At 33.6% G+C, this 17394-nt stretch overlaps 3 protein-coding genes across 3 annotated transcripts; 2 read left to right on the top strand and 1 right to left on the bottom strand.

Moving 5' to 3' along the window:
• Window positions 1-3075: 3075 nt before the first annotated feature.
• On the top strand, window positions 3076-3855 carry LOC118038196 (uncharacterized). The gene has a single exon (XM_035044517.2). The coding sequence runs from the start codon at window positions 3117-3119 to the stop codon at window positions 3822-3824; it is 708 nt and encodes a 235-aa protein (XP_034900408.1). The 5' UTR covers window positions 3076-3116; the 3' UTR covers window positions 3825-3855.
• A 2899-nt stretch (window positions 3856-6754) lies between these two features.
• Window positions 6755-8308, top strand: LOC118038214 (alkane hydroxylase MAH1). Its single transcript, XM_035044536.1, has one exon. The coding sequence runs from the start codon at window positions 6755-6757 to the stop codon at window positions 8306-8308; it is 1554 nt and encodes a 517-aa protein (XP_034900427.1).
• A 4873-nt stretch (window positions 8309-13181) lies between these two features.
• LOC118038197 (protein RICE SALT SENSITIVE 3) lies at window positions 13182-16416 on the bottom strand. Its single transcript, XM_035044518.2, has 7 exons — window positions 15631-16416; window positions 15451-15501; window positions 14917-15045; window positions 14648-14753; window positions 14414-14455; window positions 14232-14288; window positions 13182-14091 (listed from the first exon to the last, which is right to left on the bottom strand). Exons 1-7 carry the CDS (start codon window positions 15759-15761, stop codon window positions 13348-13350), a joined length of 1260 nt encoding a protein of 419 aa, XP_034900409.1. The 5' UTR covers window positions 15762-16416; the 3' UTR covers window positions 13182-13347.
• Window positions 16417-17394: the final 978 nt, after the last annotated feature.

The following is a 17394-nucleotide window of genomic DNA, read 5'->3' as shown; positions in this document are numbered from 1 at the left end:
GATCACGGCCAATTGAAGCAATGGCCAGTTGTTTCTCTTCTTTGGTTACAAACGCATAAGCCTTGTTGATTGAAGGAAAGGGTTCCATGTTTAGTTTTTGGGACAGAATGATTCCATATTGGTCATTCAATCCCATGAGAAACTGATGCACCTTTTCTGTTTCCCTCTCTGCCCAGATTTCTTTTCCAGCACCACATGAGCATGTAGGGACAGTAGAGTAGGCTGACAATTCATCCCACAGACCTTTTAATTTGGTGTAGTATACTGCTATAGTAAGATCCTTCTGTTGTGCTAAACAAATCTCTCTTTTCAATTCATGAATATGTGGAACATTTCCTTGAGAGAAACGTTCCTGCGATTCTCCCCACATTTCATATGCTGAATCTACATAGGCAACACTATCGTGCAATTCTGAAGCTAAGGCATTAAAGATCCAAGAGATTACCATTGAGTTGCATTTTTCCCAGGCCTGAATTTCTTTGTTATCCTCCTCTGGTTTGAGTAAAGAGCCATCAACAAAACTCAACTTGTTTTTAGCTCGTAAAGCATTCATCATGGCACGCCTCCATGTTGGATAATTGTCTCCTTTCAGAAGACAAGAAACAAGAACTGCTCCTGGATTATCAGAGGAGTTCAAGAAATAAGGTGAAGAAGAGTCATGTTCAAACATCGATCTTGATGCTGAATTTTTAAATGTGCTGGAGAGAATTTCTCCACTCATGATGAGTGATTTTAGAAAGCAAGGATCAGTATTTACTCTGATACCATGAAGAAAACATGAAGAGGAAAATAAAGAAGAACAAAATACTGAATTCTTGTGTATGATTCTATTGCAGCAGAGAAATATATATACAACAGGAAGTTTTATAATTAAGGAGAAGAATCAGCTACATTGACTACGATCTGCCTAATTTACAGGTATTGATAAGGCAACACAATATTAGAATATATCTTGAAGATACACATTATCTTGACAATCAACCATATCTTCAAGATCAACCATATCTTCAAGAGCCTCAAAGAAGGATTAATTCAGTTAGAGTCTGCCGCGAACAAGAGAGAGTTAAAGAAAGAAAAGGAGGGAAAGAAAGAAGAGGGAAGATGAAGAGGAGTTGGAGGGGAGGAAAACGGAGAAGATAAGCCTCTCTTTTTTTTTTTTTTGTAATTTCATCAAAAATTGCTCATAATATAAAAAGATTACATGTAAATACCAAAACCCAAATAGAATTCAATCATACAAGTTTAAGCTCAAATTCGTCCGACTATATTCTTCATCGTTCTTATTATATATATGTTTGCGAATCGTATCTTGATTTCTTTACCATATATATCTGGTTTCTCTACCATATTCTGTTTAAATCTGGTCGGTTTAGACATTATAAAATGAAGCAAAATTAAAATACCATAGAATTTGAGGTCAAGATTGCTTCCCGAGTCAAACTAACTTGGCCCAGCTCTTAAATATTAGTGTGTACTGTGTAGTAGAGCTATCTTATGACACAATCCGAGTATCAACCAAGGAAGCTTAATATAAAACTTGATTGGTGGGGAGGGAAATCTGGGTGACCGGTGGTTCCCGGGGGCATGATGAGCTGCCATGGGGCCAAAAGGTTCCGGTAGAAACCCTAATGGGAGACAAATAGGTTTTCTGAAAGCTGCTCTGTCCTCATTTTGAGGAGGGTGATCGAAAGTAACCCTGATAATTAATGAATAAAGCAGTGAATTGCTAGTCAATACAATTGCAGATTTATTTCATCGAGAGAGGTGGTCCACAGAGAGCCTTTGCTTCCACCACCACCGAGAAAGCCTTTGCCGATCCCATCATCATAGCATGGCCTAGTTAAAGCTCCAACATATCAATAAGCTATTGGTGCCTGTGTTGCTTGACCATCCACTCCTTCTCTCCGTATCTAGTAAAGTTATTCTTCCTTGCTTTACATGCAAGAGTATATTTGGGAAGCTGTGTTCCTTGAAGAAAAACAAAAGCAAGACCCAAGGGAAAAACCCTTTCAACTAAACAAGCTTAGGGATCTACTTATTTTCAAGTTAACCTGTAGAGGACTGAGAAAAAAACTGAAAAACCAAAAAAACTAAGAAAAATATAATTAAAAAAACTGAACCGTGAAAAAAAAATCGATTAAAATTTTAAAAAAACTGACCGGTTCAATTTGGTATCAGTTTTATAAGTCTAAAACAAAAAAAACGAGCCAAACCGAAAAACCAAGCCAAAACCGAAAAAACCGAGCCAAAACCAAAAAAACCAAGCCAAATAAAAAAAAACCGAGTCAAACAAGTTTGAACTAGTTTTTTCCCTTAAAAAACCAAACCGACCGGTTCGAATCGGTTTCGGTTTTTTTTAAAAATAAATTTGGTTTAGTTGTTTTTTTTATAAAAACCAAACCGAACCGAAAATAATCATCCCTAACCTATATAATCCCATTTAATGATAATAATAATAATAATGATCAAAACTAAGGGAAGAGCTCTGTATTTCCCAGCATGAACACACCGTTGAAAACCATTGTGTGTGTTAAATTCATGCATTTTGCATAAAAGTTGGCCTTTAAATTGTGTTATCCCAATCATTTAACACACATGTCTAAGAAACATCCCACACAAACAAAATTATTAGAACAACACCATGTATCTAAGTTAATTTATTTAAGATTGAGTTGGCATGTAATCAACTCATGATTTTGTCCACCAAGCTAATAAATTATCAAAATCTTCTCTTTGTTTGATGATGGAAAATCTTATAAAACACGGGACAGGAGTAACTAATAGCATCTTATTATTAAATTTATTTTTAAGAAAGAAATAGATACACGAAGGGAAGAGAAAACCAAATCCATATATAATCCACACAAAAAAAAAAAAAAAGATAAAAATACCTCCTCAAATGTTCTCTCTCTTTTTTTGATATATATATCTACCCTTTTTTAAAATAAAATAAATAGAGTAATTAATATAATGCTATTAATTACTCTTAATGGATGCATAGCACATTCCCATCTCTTTCTCGTTATTTTTTATATGATATACAGTTCCACGTTATATATTATTGAGTACCTTGGGATATAAGTACAACCTCACACAAGACTCCCACAAGCACTGCTATGGAAGAAAAGCACCACCAAAAGACTAGCTCTAGAGAATACATCTTCTCGTTTCCTAGCACTCCAGGTACTCTAGATCAAGATTCTGATTTCGAATTCGGTTGTTTAACGCCGGATTCTCCCTCTTGTGATCCAAACAAGAACTCACCAGCTGATCATCTTTTCTTCAATGGCCGCCTGTTGCCTCATTCTTTTCCTGTACTTCGACGACAACAACCAACAACTATGCTTCTTATTGATAACATATATCGTGCAACTAGCAGAGCAAGCAGTGTCAGCTGCAAGGATTCCCTCATGTCATCAAGAAGTAATAGTACTAATAGCAGTAGAAGCAGTGTTAGCAGCGCAAGAACAAGCTCAAGTGACAACTCAGAGAGGAGAAGATTGTATAATAATATTACTGGTACCAAAACACCCTTGGCTAGTAAAGTTGTCATGGCACAATTATACGGATCTTCTCAAAGGTGGCAACATATCATGCCAGTGCCAGCTGCAGTTCTGAAACGTGAGGATTCACGAAGGAAAAGTGGTGGGATTTTGGTTAAAGAAGGGTTGATCAGCAACAAGAAACAAGTCAAGAAAGGGAAAAGAGAGAGGTCCGGGCTCTGGAGGAGATTTTTCAGGTCATTTTTGGTGGCGTGTAGAGAATGCCACGCCATGGAACCATCCACAAGGGACGATATGTTGCAAGAGAACATCAAGTTATGATTAATACGAATATTGGGCTTCTTTTTTCTCATGGGGATACTGATTTTGCACATGATTTGATTCGCACTTTTGACTTAATTTCTTGTTACCTGTAGTGTATGTGATCATACCGCAAAACCTCGCCCTCTCTCAAAGAGAGTGCATTCCAGATCGTAGCCAGGAAAACATTATTATTGGTTTGTCCAGTGATCTATCTGTTGTTTGTTGATTTGCAAATGATCATTGCAATTAATTGCTCGAGTCTTCGTAACAGCTGACAATTTGTGGGGAAGAGACTGATAGGAGTGTTATTTGTATAATCAAAAGCATGATTCAATCATTGTAAGTATCTTAAAGCATGTGGTGAGGTGTTTTTGTACATTATATTTGAGTGCATTAATCATTATTAAGTGCTGGTTTCTGTTCACACATTCTTCCTCAAGGCAAAACAAGTTAGAAATAAATAAAAACAAGGTTAGTGTATCTCTTTTGAGCTCTGCAAGCAGGCACCGCCCGTGGCCACCGTAGCTCTGCAGCCATTATTAGCAAATGCAGATCGGAGTTCCTTCTCTCCATATCACTTCGGATCTGGTCTGCCTGCATCATTCAAAACCTTTCTCTGGGAATTATCAACTGCCGGTTGGTAATGGTACAGGACTTCCCATCATTTGAGCTGGTTTCTATTTCTTTGCAGACACTTGTACGATATTTAAAATGTCTAGTGTCTTGCTAGTATAAAAAAATAACAAGAACATAACTTTGCTTGTGAAAATAATGTTTTTAAATTTCACCGCTTTTATTTTTTGTATTAAAGGTCACGTAAACAAGAGAGTTCTCTCTTGGGGTGAGCAGGATGGTCTCCCGCAAAATCTTATATTAAAACAACCAAAATATCTTTAAAATAAAAATTTTAAAACTACCATCTAAATGTACTTTCATCTTTTCCCACTAATGTTTTTCGGGCCAAGGAATGATTTAATATTTTAATAAAATATAAAAACAATTGAAAAAATAAAAAATAATTTAATTATGCCAACAAGTGCTAGGTGCCCAGGCCTTTCAGGCATGCAATGCCACCACCAACCAAAACCCATCTTTCAATATCATTAGATGCACTTCCAAGTTTCTTTTCTTATAAAACGATGCGTGTGATTAGGGGTGGTGTTGTTCGTTATTAACAACTTCTTTTTTCACCCGCTTTTCTCTCTCTTCCCCTCAAAAATCACACTGTTCATGCAAAATTTCAGAATTGTACTCTAATGTTTTAACTTTTAAGATTGCAATTGTGATTCATATTACATCTTTCAATCTCAATTTAAGATATATTAATTATTTTGTTAAGGCCCTAGTTCTTTTAATTATTATTTTTTGGGTTATTTTGTTAAATTGAATTTTTTTTTCAATTGCACCATTCAATTAAAACTTTATTCTTATTTTTTATTTCAATTTTGATTCTCATTTTTTTTTTCTTTTGGGTTCTTTTGTTAATTTAATTTTTCTTTTTAATTTCACTATTCCATCAAAAATTAAAATTATTTTTTTATTTTTTATTTTGATCATCATTCATTTAATTGTAATTTTGTTTTGTTTCGGATCCTTTTATGTAAATGAATTTTTTTTTTAATTTCATCATTCAATATTTGACTAGTTGGAAATTAGATTTTTTTATTTTTCTTGATGGGGTGCTTCTAGTTTAATTACACAAGTCTCGGATTTGAAAAGTTCACTCTAGGTGACATTTTTTTTTTATTTTTTTACATATTTTCTTTTCTACTCTCATCATTCAACAATGTTTTTTTTTTTTAAAAAAAGTAAAATTGGCTTTGATATTTTTTTTTTTTTTTTTTATCAGGTTATCCTAATCTCATAACATGAACTGCAGATTTGACGGGTTGATTTGACTCTTATTACCTGAGTTACAGGTTTGTCATGCTAACATGGGTTTAATCGAGCTAGTTTTTTCTACTCATTTTTTTTTATCCAATGTCATCATTTAGTATTTAATGGAATAAAAAACAAGCTACATCATTTTTTCTTCTTTTGAAGAAAATATTTTTTTCTCACGTTATTATCATCATGTTTTTTAAAAAAAATTCATTTGTTGTCGTTACATACTATTTCTACCATCTAGTTAAAATAGAATTCAATCGAGTTCATGACTCGGATCATAAATATTTTTTAAAAAAAAAATATATTTACAGTAACTAAATATTATTTTTTATAAAAAAAACCGACCTTGTGGATCCAAAACTAGTTTTTGTCTAAAGCCAATTTCATGAACTTTACATTTTTTGGAACATGAATCATATATTTGCATCGACTAATCCGAGTCTACCTGGCTTGTTGAGCAAGCTAAAATGTCTAGAATTAGGATCCATATCAAGCCCAACTCAAGAAAGAAAAAGAAGAAGAAAAAAAAAAAAACAGGGGTGGGGAAGGATTGGTGATCCTGCGTGTACTCCAATCTATACTTTCGATAAGATCAGCAATTTTTGTATGACAAAGAATTTTTTGCGCTTCAAAAAGGTCAAGCAAATATCATACAAAACAAATGACCTCTCCAAGTTAGTGTCTTTACACAAACAAAAAACACAAACTTGCTTGACCTCTAAACTTGGCTCTCGATAGTATATTTTCCCAACTCCCACGATATTTTACGAGTTAATTTCTCCAATTTTATCAAATATATATGGCTTGTTAGAAAATATGAAATTATAGCACACTCCTTTAGTTTTTAATTAGTTTAAAATCTTACTCGTAGGCTGAGGGAGGTATGAGGCCAGTAAAAGCTATTTAATTAGATGGGGGAAGTAAGATAGTTGAGGGAGAATGGGCTCTGTTACACGCCAATGGCTATTCGTTAACCAGCCGTCTCGCCGTGCACATTGTACTATAAAACCCCGCCTGCAAAGGCTAGAAGTTGGAGAGAGAGAAACCAAAACCGGCCAGCAATGGAGATATTCGACATACTTGCAGTTGTAGGAGTACTTGTTTGTTTTCTCTTGCTTCGTTGCTGGGATCAGATCAGGAAGCTAGACGCAGATAAAGTGAACTGGCCAATTGTAGGGATGCTACCACGGCTCCTTGTCAATTCATCAAACGTGTATGAGTACACCACGCGAACCCTGAGAAATAATGGAGGAACTTCAAAGTTCAAGGGTCCTTGGTTTGCCAACATGGACTTCGTGATCACTAGCGATCCTAGGAATGTGCACCACATCTTGAGCGACAACTTCGCAAACTATCCGAAGGGACCTGTGTACAAGAAGATTTTTGAGCCTCTAGGAGATGGGATTCTCAATTCCGATTCGGAGTCATGGAGAGCACAGAGGAAAATGATTCAGTTGTTCATGAAGAACAACAAGTACAAGGAGTTGGTAGAGAAGAACATCCTCCAGAAGTTGGTTCAAGGCCTATTTCCAATCCTGGATCATGTCTCCAGAAAAGAGGAGATAGTAGACATGCAAGATGTGATTCAGCGGTTCATGTATGATAGTAACTGCATGTCTGTTTTGGGTTTCGATCCAAATTGTCTCACGATTGAGTTTCCTGAGGTTGCACATGCAAAAGCTTTCGATATCATGGAGGAGGCAGTATTCTACCGGCACATCGTGCCGGAGTTTTACTGGAAGTTTCAAAAATGGCTTCAAATCGGAGAAGAGAAGAAACTAAGTAGAGCTTTGCAGACATTTGATCAATTCATGTACAAATGCATCTCAACAAGGTGCGAGCAAGTCTTAAACGAAAGTAGAGCCAAAACGGAGAATATTGTCGAGGAGAAGGAAGCTGCAGGCTTCGACTTATTAACAGCTTATATCAAAGTTCAAATGAAAGAGCATGGAAACAGTGCAGCTTCTTCAAACAAGTTCTTAAGAGACACGGCAACTAATCTCCTGGTGGCCGGGAGAGACACTCCCAGTGCAGGCCTTGTTTGGTTCTTCTGGCTTGTCGCAGAGCATCCACTAGTAGAAAGCAAGATATTAGAAGAGATTAGAGCAGCGAATTTGGTGAAGGAAAAGGACGGGAAGCTGAGGGTTTTCAGTGCAGAAGAGGTAAATGGCCTGGTTTATCTTCACGCAGCCATGTGTGAGACACTGCGGCTATACCCATCAGTGCATACTAATCACAAGGCTGCAGTTGAAGAAGACACACTTCCGAGCGGTCATCGCGTCCGACGGAAGATGCAGGTCTTGATTTCCTTCTACTCAATGGGGAGAATGGAAGCAATTTGGGGCAAAGATTGCCAAGAATTCAAGCCTGAGAGGTGGATTTCTGATAAAGGAGGTATTATACACGTACCACCTTACAAGTTTGCTGCGTTCAACGATGGCCCGAGGACTTGCCTGGGAAAAGACGTCAGCTTTATTCAAATGAAGATGGTTGCCTGTGCAGTGCTCTGGAATTATCATGTTCAAGTGGTTGAAGACCATCAGGTTTTCCCTAGTGTTGCTGTTGTGCTTCACATGAAGAATGGCTTGAGGGTAAGGATCACCAAGAGATGCTAACTACCTTTATACAGACGTTGTAATAAAAACTAATATAAAGTAAACTATGAAAAAATAGTTTTTTTTTTTTGGTATAAAAAATTTAGTTAACATTCAACCATATATGAGACTTTACTGCGTCTTTGTGAACTTGGCAACATTTTATCTATTATCCAACTTCATTATTGCTCCTTGTTTCACTAATATTTTTTTTCTAGCCTTTAAAAAAAATTAAAGACATTAGGAAGTAAGAAGTTCAATGTATATTTGATGAAATACTATTGTGATGATATATTTAAAAATTAACATATTTATTTTAAAAAATATTGAGAAAATGACATACTGGATTAACCCGGATCAAATATAGATAACCGCTATTATGAGTATAAGACCACAATAATTAATCTCATGGAATCCAAATCAAAATAAAATATTGAGCTAAGGTTGAAAATGAAAAAAATAATAATTAAAAAATAAAATTTATTTAAAAAAAATGCTAAATTTAACAAGGGAACAACAAATAAAAAGACCTGAAATAACTCAAATCATTTTTAAAACTAGTTAAAAATTCTATAGAAAAATATTTAAAAAAATAATGAAACTCAATCTCCAATTAAGAGCATGTTTGGGAACACACGGTCCAACCCGTGTTCTCAAAAAATTTAATTTTTGATCGTTTTGATGCTTTGATATTAAAAATAATTTTTAAAAAATAAAAAACAACATCTTGATGCATTTCTAAATGCAAAGCACTTTGAACTAGAACCGCTACTACAATTTCAAACATACCCAAATTCAAATGTTGTTAGATAAAATTAAAAAAACATAAGTTAAAAAAAATACAATTAAACTCAAGCGACCTAGGTTAATCTCTTAAATTTACAACCTATTACGTGTTTGTTTGATATTGTGGTTGGAACTGTGTTTTGTTCCAACCATAATTTACAACCGTTAGGTAAAAAAATTAAAACGCTGATTTAAAAATAGGTCCCACTAACAATTGAGTTCACACCATCGGTTTTGTAAAAGTAAAAAATTATTGCTTTTTTTGTCTATCATTGCCCGCATTCCACCATCTTCATATGTGCAAAGTAAATTAATTTACTCTGCAGTGTCACGTAAACAGTGCTAGGTGAATTAATTCACATGAACAGTGACTCCACTATTCATTTGACCTTGTCCAAATCGGTAAAAAAAAATCCAATTTTTTTTTAAATTGTGTTTTACTTGAAAAATTAGTATTTAATATTATTCAATAACACTACATAAATTAAAAGGAGATTGCATGATGACGTAGCATTTGCAGAATTTGATCGCAATTCCAATTTTATTTCTAATTATATTTTACTTGATTTTGTTGTCCGCTCAAAAAACCATAGAAATTGTTGTCTTTATTGAATGAATTTCATATGTGATGAAATTGTAGATAAGTTAATGGAATAATAAAAAAATATTTTATATAAAGTATTATTTATTTAATGATATAATAGTGATATTTAAATTAACAATATTTAAATTAAAAACCATGAATATATATATATATAATATCAATTTAAAAAGCATATGTAACCAAACACATTAAACTATTTTTTATTCAACTTCAATTTCAACCACAGTTTTAACTAAACATATATAAATATCAAACCAATCTTAATCAAAAATCTTTTTTATATAAAAAAAAAAAATTCCAACCACAACCATAAAATTTACCATAATATTGAATATGCTTTAAATTCTAGACCCTAATTTAATCTGGAACTCAATTAAATATTGAATAATAAAAATTTTTTAAAAAAATATCAATTTAAAAAATTAGTATTAACAACTCTTTTTTGATTTATCCATTCATGTACTTCTCAATTCATTTTGTTAAAGCATAGACATTATCTTTATATTTTTCAATTAAAAACAATTACGCTAGTAAAAAGCATATCCATGATATTAACGCTTCCGTTTTTCATGTAAAAATTAATCTGAAATCTTATAAATAATACAGCACTGAGTGTATTTGGCTAGTTGTTACTAAGGCTCCGTTTGTTTGCAAAAAAGTGGTTTCTTTTTGAAAAGTGAATTCCGGGAAAAGTGAATTCTTGGAAACTGAATTCCGGAAAACATTTTCCAGTGTTTTGTTGTATTATGGAAAATGAACTGGAAAATAATTTATTAATGAATTAATTTTTTTTTCAAGTTTATCTAATATATATAAAATATTTAATCACTTACAATAAAAAAATGAAATCTAAAAAGTATTTATAATGATGAATTTTTTTTATTATATCCTATATTCATATATAGCTTATTAAAATAATGAGAAACAAATCTTACAAATTAAAAAGTTGAATGAGAATGAAATTGAAAAAAAATATATAATTTCATAAATTATCTCAAATAAAATAAATAATAATCAAAATAATAGAGATCAAATCTAAAATTTTTTTTAAAAAAATAAAAGATGAAGAAATTAAAATAATAATAATCAACATTTCATAAATTATTTCAAATAAAATAAGTAACAATCAAAAGAATGAGGATCAAATTTGATAGATAAAAAATTTTAATAAAATATGATAAGGAAAAAGCAAATAGCAATTATAAAAATAAGAACCAAAGTTAATATAAAAATAAAATTTTAAGAGATGAAATTAAAAATAAGTGTTCAAAATAATATATATATATATATATATAGACACACCAATCAAAAGTTTGAGGATTAAATTTAATATAATCAGAAAATAATGACATTTCTAAATTTTTCACAACTTCCGGAAAGTGTTTTTCCCCTAAATTTTTCAGGAAAACACTTTCCCGAAAACTAAGCCAAATTTTCCTTTTACTGGAAAGTGTTTTCCATTGACCAACTTTCCTACTGGCAAACAAATACAAGAAAGTTTGGAAAGTGATTTCCCGGAAACCACTTTCCGGAAAACAAACACAGCTAAAGGGAAAACACTTTCCTGAAAACCAAGTCAAATTTTTCTTTGACTGAAATTGACTGGAAAGTGTTTTCTGTTGACCGGAAAGTATTTTCCGTTGACGAAAAAGTGTTTTCCGTTGACCGGAAAGTGTTTTCCGTTTGCCAACTTTTCTAATGACAAACAAACACAGGAAAGTTTTGAAAATAGTTTCCCAAAAACTACTTTTTGGGAAACAAACATGGCCTAAACCTAACTTGTACATGATACACGATAAAGTATTCAAATTTATTATTATTTTTTAAAAAAAAAAAAAAAAAAAAAAAAACAAGCGATTGATCAGAGTTATTCCACTGGCAAACTGACGAGGGCAGGGGGTGTGGCTGTACCTTTAGGTTGAATCTAATCAAAGTCAAACTTGATTTGACAGCCACTGTCTGTCAGGTTGCAACTCTCTCAAGAACAAAATAATGATAAGAGGTCTAATCAAAGAGTAATTAATTGTTTTTTAAAACCAGAATTGTTAAGATTCTGTTCAAAATAAGCACAGAAGCAACGAGGACAGATTAGAGCTGGACTGAACCTTAGTGATGACCCACATAGTACCCGCGTTCTGTTTGGTTTGGGAACTGTCCTTTTTTTTCTTTTTTTTTCAATATGAGAAAAGATACAAATATTTTTAAAAAGCTAAAAAGAAATTTTAAGGCTAGAGTTGTTAACTCATTAGTTTAATAAACTTGATTAATTTATATAATATTAATATAAAAAAATTAACAATAAAAAAAAAATAAAAAGGATATCTTTATATTTTAGCAATGATAGAAAAAAATAAAAAGACAAAAAAAAAAATTCATTGGAGCCCAATCACTACTTCATCATACACACGCATGGCATAAACGAAAAGATCACGACAAGACTCTCCCAATGTCACTTTAGAATGTGGTATTTTGACGTGAAAGAAAGCCATGTGCATCGTCCACTCATTAATAGGTATGTCACACTCGCTAATATTTTAAAAAATAATAATATTTATGTTTGTAAAAAGATCAAATCAACTCCCCTGTTAACTTTCTAATAAAAAAAAAATCACTTTGAAAAATACAAAAAAAAAAAAAAAGCCTTGAATACAAGCTTGACAAATTTTGTTTTTAAGAGTAATATAATTTTTATATTGTGTTTATAAAATGTAAAAAAATCAAATTGTCTCTTATTAGCCTTTTATCAATTTTTATAGTCTTTATATTGCACATATAAAAAATAAAAATACTGAATTGTCTAATCAATCTTTTTAAAAAATTGCATTTAAGGTAGTATAATATTTTTCACTATGCATTTAAGAGATAAAAAAAAATGAATTATTTCTATTAATCTCATAATAATTAATGAACTCTATAGAAAAAACCATATTACCTTAATAACAAGGTCAAGGGCATTGATTTTTTTTTTTATGGAAAAAAAATAATTATATTATCGCGTTAAATAATGGTCTATACGAGGGAATACATTGAATTCCCATGCGAATCAGATTTTATCTTTTTAATAATCAAAATCATGACAAGAAACTCCACTGTTAACTGATATTTATTTTTGTTTTCTTGATTATCTTTAGTTTGTTGCATGCATCAAAGAACTTCATTGGCCAATGGCTTTCCTTCCTGCTTGCCTCCTGAGGTTAAAGCAAACCCAGCATGCTTTATTTGTTTATTTAAAAATATATTAAAATAATATTTTTTATTTTTTAAAATTTATTTTTAATATTAATATTTTAAAACAATCTAAAACAAATTAATCATCAAATGACACCTAAACCTGCCCTAGGATTGGTTAAGATGATTGAGAAACCCATTAACGCTTCGCTTTCGGCCTTGACATAACATGACAAGCAAGCAGCATCATCCCCCTACTAACTTTTCCTCTATCCCGGAAAAGAAAATTAAAAAAAAAAAAAAAAAAAAAAAAAAAAAGGACTGCGACCGATCAGCTACAACAAATGATGAGGAAGATCCGTGAATTAACAAAGGAAACACAAAATAGTAAAAGAACATAATAAAACAAACACTAGAGTCCCAGTGCTAAAAGCACAAAAGTTTTTTTTTTTTTTTTTCCTTAGATACAAGTTCTCATCTTTTACCCCATCTAAGGCAGATTTCACTCCAAGAAAGTCTCCATGACGTCTGAATACACCCCTGATTCAGGATTCCTGTACTCCATAGGATGGTGCTGATGGTGGTCAACCGATGTGGAAGACGATGAAGTCATTCTTGCAGGCAAAGTAAAGCTCCTTTTGAACTTGTTTTCCATTTTCCTTGCACTATCAGGATGGCAATCTAAGCTCAAGAACTCGTTGGGATTCATACCACCAGCATTGTTCATATTTGAAGCGTCTGAATTTGGATTTGGACTCTTCCCTTCAAGGATATGAGGGTGGTGATTGCGGTCTCCTTTGTTTCCTAAGCTCTCAGGGTTAAACAAAAGCTTGGCATCATCTGCCCGTCCGGTGAGAGCATTGAAGAAAGACAAACCATTGGGCCATTTGATGTCATTTTCATGCTCTCCCATCATCTCTTCCATTCGGGTTTCAGATGAATGGGGAAGGATAAACATATGGGGCTCGTCCTTGGCTTGTGGAAATCCAAGTCTAGCCGAAGGGTTTTGAAAATTCTGTGAAGAAAGCAAAGAAGCTGCTGCAGATGGAAGAGGTCTTTGACCCCAGTTGAAAAGGGGCTGTGTTGAACGGGTTGGAATTGCAGATTGCTTAGTAGTAGGTATTGAGGAAGAAGACGAAGTGTTTCTGGTCGATGAGAAGAGCTGGGAGAGGTAGAAACCAGACTGGTAGCCAAGAGATTCAAACGTATGCCTCATTCTTAGTACAAAATGAAGGTCCTCAGGTATCTGAAAACATGAACGGTGCCCTCAAGAGATCAAAAGCAATCATTAAAGATCTTCAGGGAAAATTACTCTTCAAAATTAATTCTTCGAGGAAAAATAAGAAACTAGATAAGTTCTCAGAAAAAAAAAAAATTGTAACTCACGATCTTGCAGGAGCCCAGTTGTAGAAGGCCATGGCCAGCTTGTATGACAGCAATGGTCTGGTCAACATTAATAAATGCGGAACACAATCTAAGTACTGGAAGAGGGAGAAGTGATACTGGCAGAAAAAAAGAAAAGAGAAAAATGAGCCTAATGACTGTAAATTAACTATTTCAGTGCTGACCTGAATACCAGACTCGAACTGATCTGTCCATTCAGAAGGAAGCTGCAAACGAAACATTCAAAGAGACAAGGTTACCATCAACAATCTTAAATATGGTTCCATCTAACTTTAACTAATAATGAAGCACATTAAATTCACAACACCACTTCTTGTCCAATCTTCTTACAGGTGCTTATCAGGCAAGCAAAAAAAAAAGAGGAAAAAAAAAGAGGATTTATGGGTGTTGTTGCATACAGCATCAAATGAACTTTGCCAGTAGTTGGAAATATTTGGTTCACATTCAGTAGGTTCTTTGAAGACCCATTTATGGCACTTATCAGAGGCAACCTTTCCCATTAACCTGCTCAGAAGAAATAAAAACCAATAAAAACACATGAACAGCATATGTTTTTCACTTTCTGATTTTTGCTCTCTAACCACTTTACTAGATAGAGAAGACTTCCTTTCGTTCAGAGAGAGTGTGAGAATTTAAAACAAAATAACAGCACCTACCCAGTACCCACCCTTCTCCATAATTATATAACTGAATGGACATTTTGCTGAATGCTTTCCTGACAGGATCCTCGCCGTCGATTTCTTCCAGGCAATCTCCAACTCTCCCTCGACAAAACCCATCTTCCCACATCAACATCCTTCACAAGTCAATTAGTCAAGAATTAAATTCATATTAAAAGACCAAGACTTAACTTGCTTGCAAATTGAATAATCATGCACTAATCGTAATAGATCAAACCCATTTGTAATTAACATGTACGTGTTGATTAAACATGGTGCTTGAATACACGAGTCAACAATCTTAAGTCCTGCGTGTTTCTTTCAAGAAGCAAAAGAGTAATGCTTTGTTTGGTTACTGAGAAAAAAGAAGAAGAATGAAGTAGCGAAGCTGTAACTTTAGGGAACTTTGTCATATACTAGGAAAAGTACAAAGAATCACAACTCATTAGAGTATCGGTCCACCATCGTCCCCATTTTCTTTGTTTTCTTCGTAACAAAAAGAGAACATAGAAGAAAAACAAAAAAAAAAAGTAAAAACTCACAAGCTTCCATTATCATCTCCAACCTTGCAACCATTACCACCCCTAACTCTTCTGCAAAACAGAAAGACAACCCCTTTAAGGAAACAGTTGTAAGACGGAATTTGCCGAGCAAGAAACAGATTGAACAGTACTATAGAGATAGAAAGTTAGAAACTTTAACACAAAAAAGAAGATATATACGGGCGAGGACGAATAGTCCAGAAGACAGAGTAAGTCCAGTCTGAGTTGAGACAGACGCTTCTAAGGGCCTCATGAAGGGCCATCATCCCAACAGCTTCTTTGCTCCTATCTGCTCCTCCTGAGCCCACCATCTCTTTGTCTCTCTCTCTAGAAGTCCCTCTCTCTTTATCTCTCTATATGGAGGTGTAAGTCCTTTTTTTTTTCCCTTTGTTTTAAGCTCTTTCACTCCACACTTGCAGTTTGCCTTTGGAAACAGAAACCCTTTTAAGCGTTTCTTTTGTTTTTTTCTATCTTCACTTGTTGAAACACTGCCTACACAAACCTTGTTTTGCACTTGCCTGCTTATTTATATCCTGTTCTTTCTTCTTTCTTTTTTATTTTCTCTATAGTAAATTCTCTTCAAGAGCCACAAAGGTGAATGGACCCTTTTCCTTTGTGTTCTCTTGATGAATCACTCTCTCAATATGCGTGTCCAGTTCTTTATGCTTGCCCCTGTAGTAATACGGGTTGGTGATCTCGATCAAAGAGGTATGGGGTTAAAAGGGAGGACAGGGGCAAAGAGAAGGGGTCCAAGGGGATGTTTTCTTTTCTTAATTTGTTTCCTTCTGGTGTCGCCTTAAAACCATGAAAAAAAGGGGGTGGGGACAGCTGTTATCTTCTCTCTCTGTCTCTTTGCCAAGAATAGAGAAGGGAGGGGTAGAAATTTGTTGTTTTGATTTCTCTTCTACAGGGCGAAATTGCAATTCTATCCCTTTTCTTTGTTGGAAATCTCAGTTTCTTGGTGTTGAGGGTTAGGTTTTGGTTGTTCTTGACTTGGTTTTGCAGGCACTATTTTCTCATGTTGCGTTCTGTAAAGGCCTTGTTTCGATGAAAAGTCAACAAGGATACCAGGAAAAATAATCAAATAGACCCCAATCCAATGTATAGTGAACAAAATCTACAACTGGGGTTACCTATTAAGTCCTATTCTGCCCATAACTATATAGTAGGTGGTGCATGTAATCTCATGTTCAAGTTATGTGGTTGCTAATATTAATGGTTATTGAAAATTTATTTGTTCACTAATTTCAGGGTTCGTGGGAATTAGTCGAGGTACGTGCAAATTAGCCCGAATATCTCATGTAAATAAAAAAAATATTATTCCACATATCTTGGGTTTTTTGTTGGGCAAGATTTTTTTGTTTATTCTTTCACATGTTATTATGGATGAGTTGTGTAAAATATTATTTTTTTCAATTTGGTCTTTAAACCTTTTTTTTCACACAATTTATTCTTAATTAAAGACCAATTAATTTTGATTTTTTATGAAAAGGTGAGATCAAAAGGAGTGATCAGAATGAAAAAGACATCAAACATGAGTGTCATGCTATAAATTTCGTAAAAGATGTACTTTGATCCTTGAATTTTAAAAATCACTTAAATTATTCAATTTCAATACCTCGATATCTTTCCAACTCAATTTTAATACAAAAGTTCGTTTTTGTTATTTTTTAGTCACTGTTTGAGAGAAGAAAGAGAGAGAGAGGTCGTTGGCTTCGTATGGTAGAGAGATAAAAATATTATTGACACCGATATAGGCCACTAAAACAGACTATATTCATGTTTGAGAGAAGAAAGAGAGAGAGAGGTCGTTGGCTTCGTATGGTAGAGAGATAAAAATATTATTGACACCAATATAGACCACTAAAACAGACTATATTCATGTTAAATGGTTTCATTTGATGAAGGGAGTTCATATTAGTTGTTTTTGTACCTTTAAAGTTC

The sequence above is a fragment of the Populus alba genome, chromosome 1, assembly GCF_005239225.2.
Source record: "Populus alba chromosome 1, ASM523922v2, whole genome shotgun sequence".
Taxonomy (NCBI): domain Eukaryota; kingdom Viridiplantae; phylum Streptophyta; class Magnoliopsida; order Malpighiales; family Salicaceae; genus Populus; species Populus alba.
The sequence above is the reverse complement of the archived record's forward strand: the minus strand, read 5'-3'. Positions and strand labels throughout refer to the sequence as shown.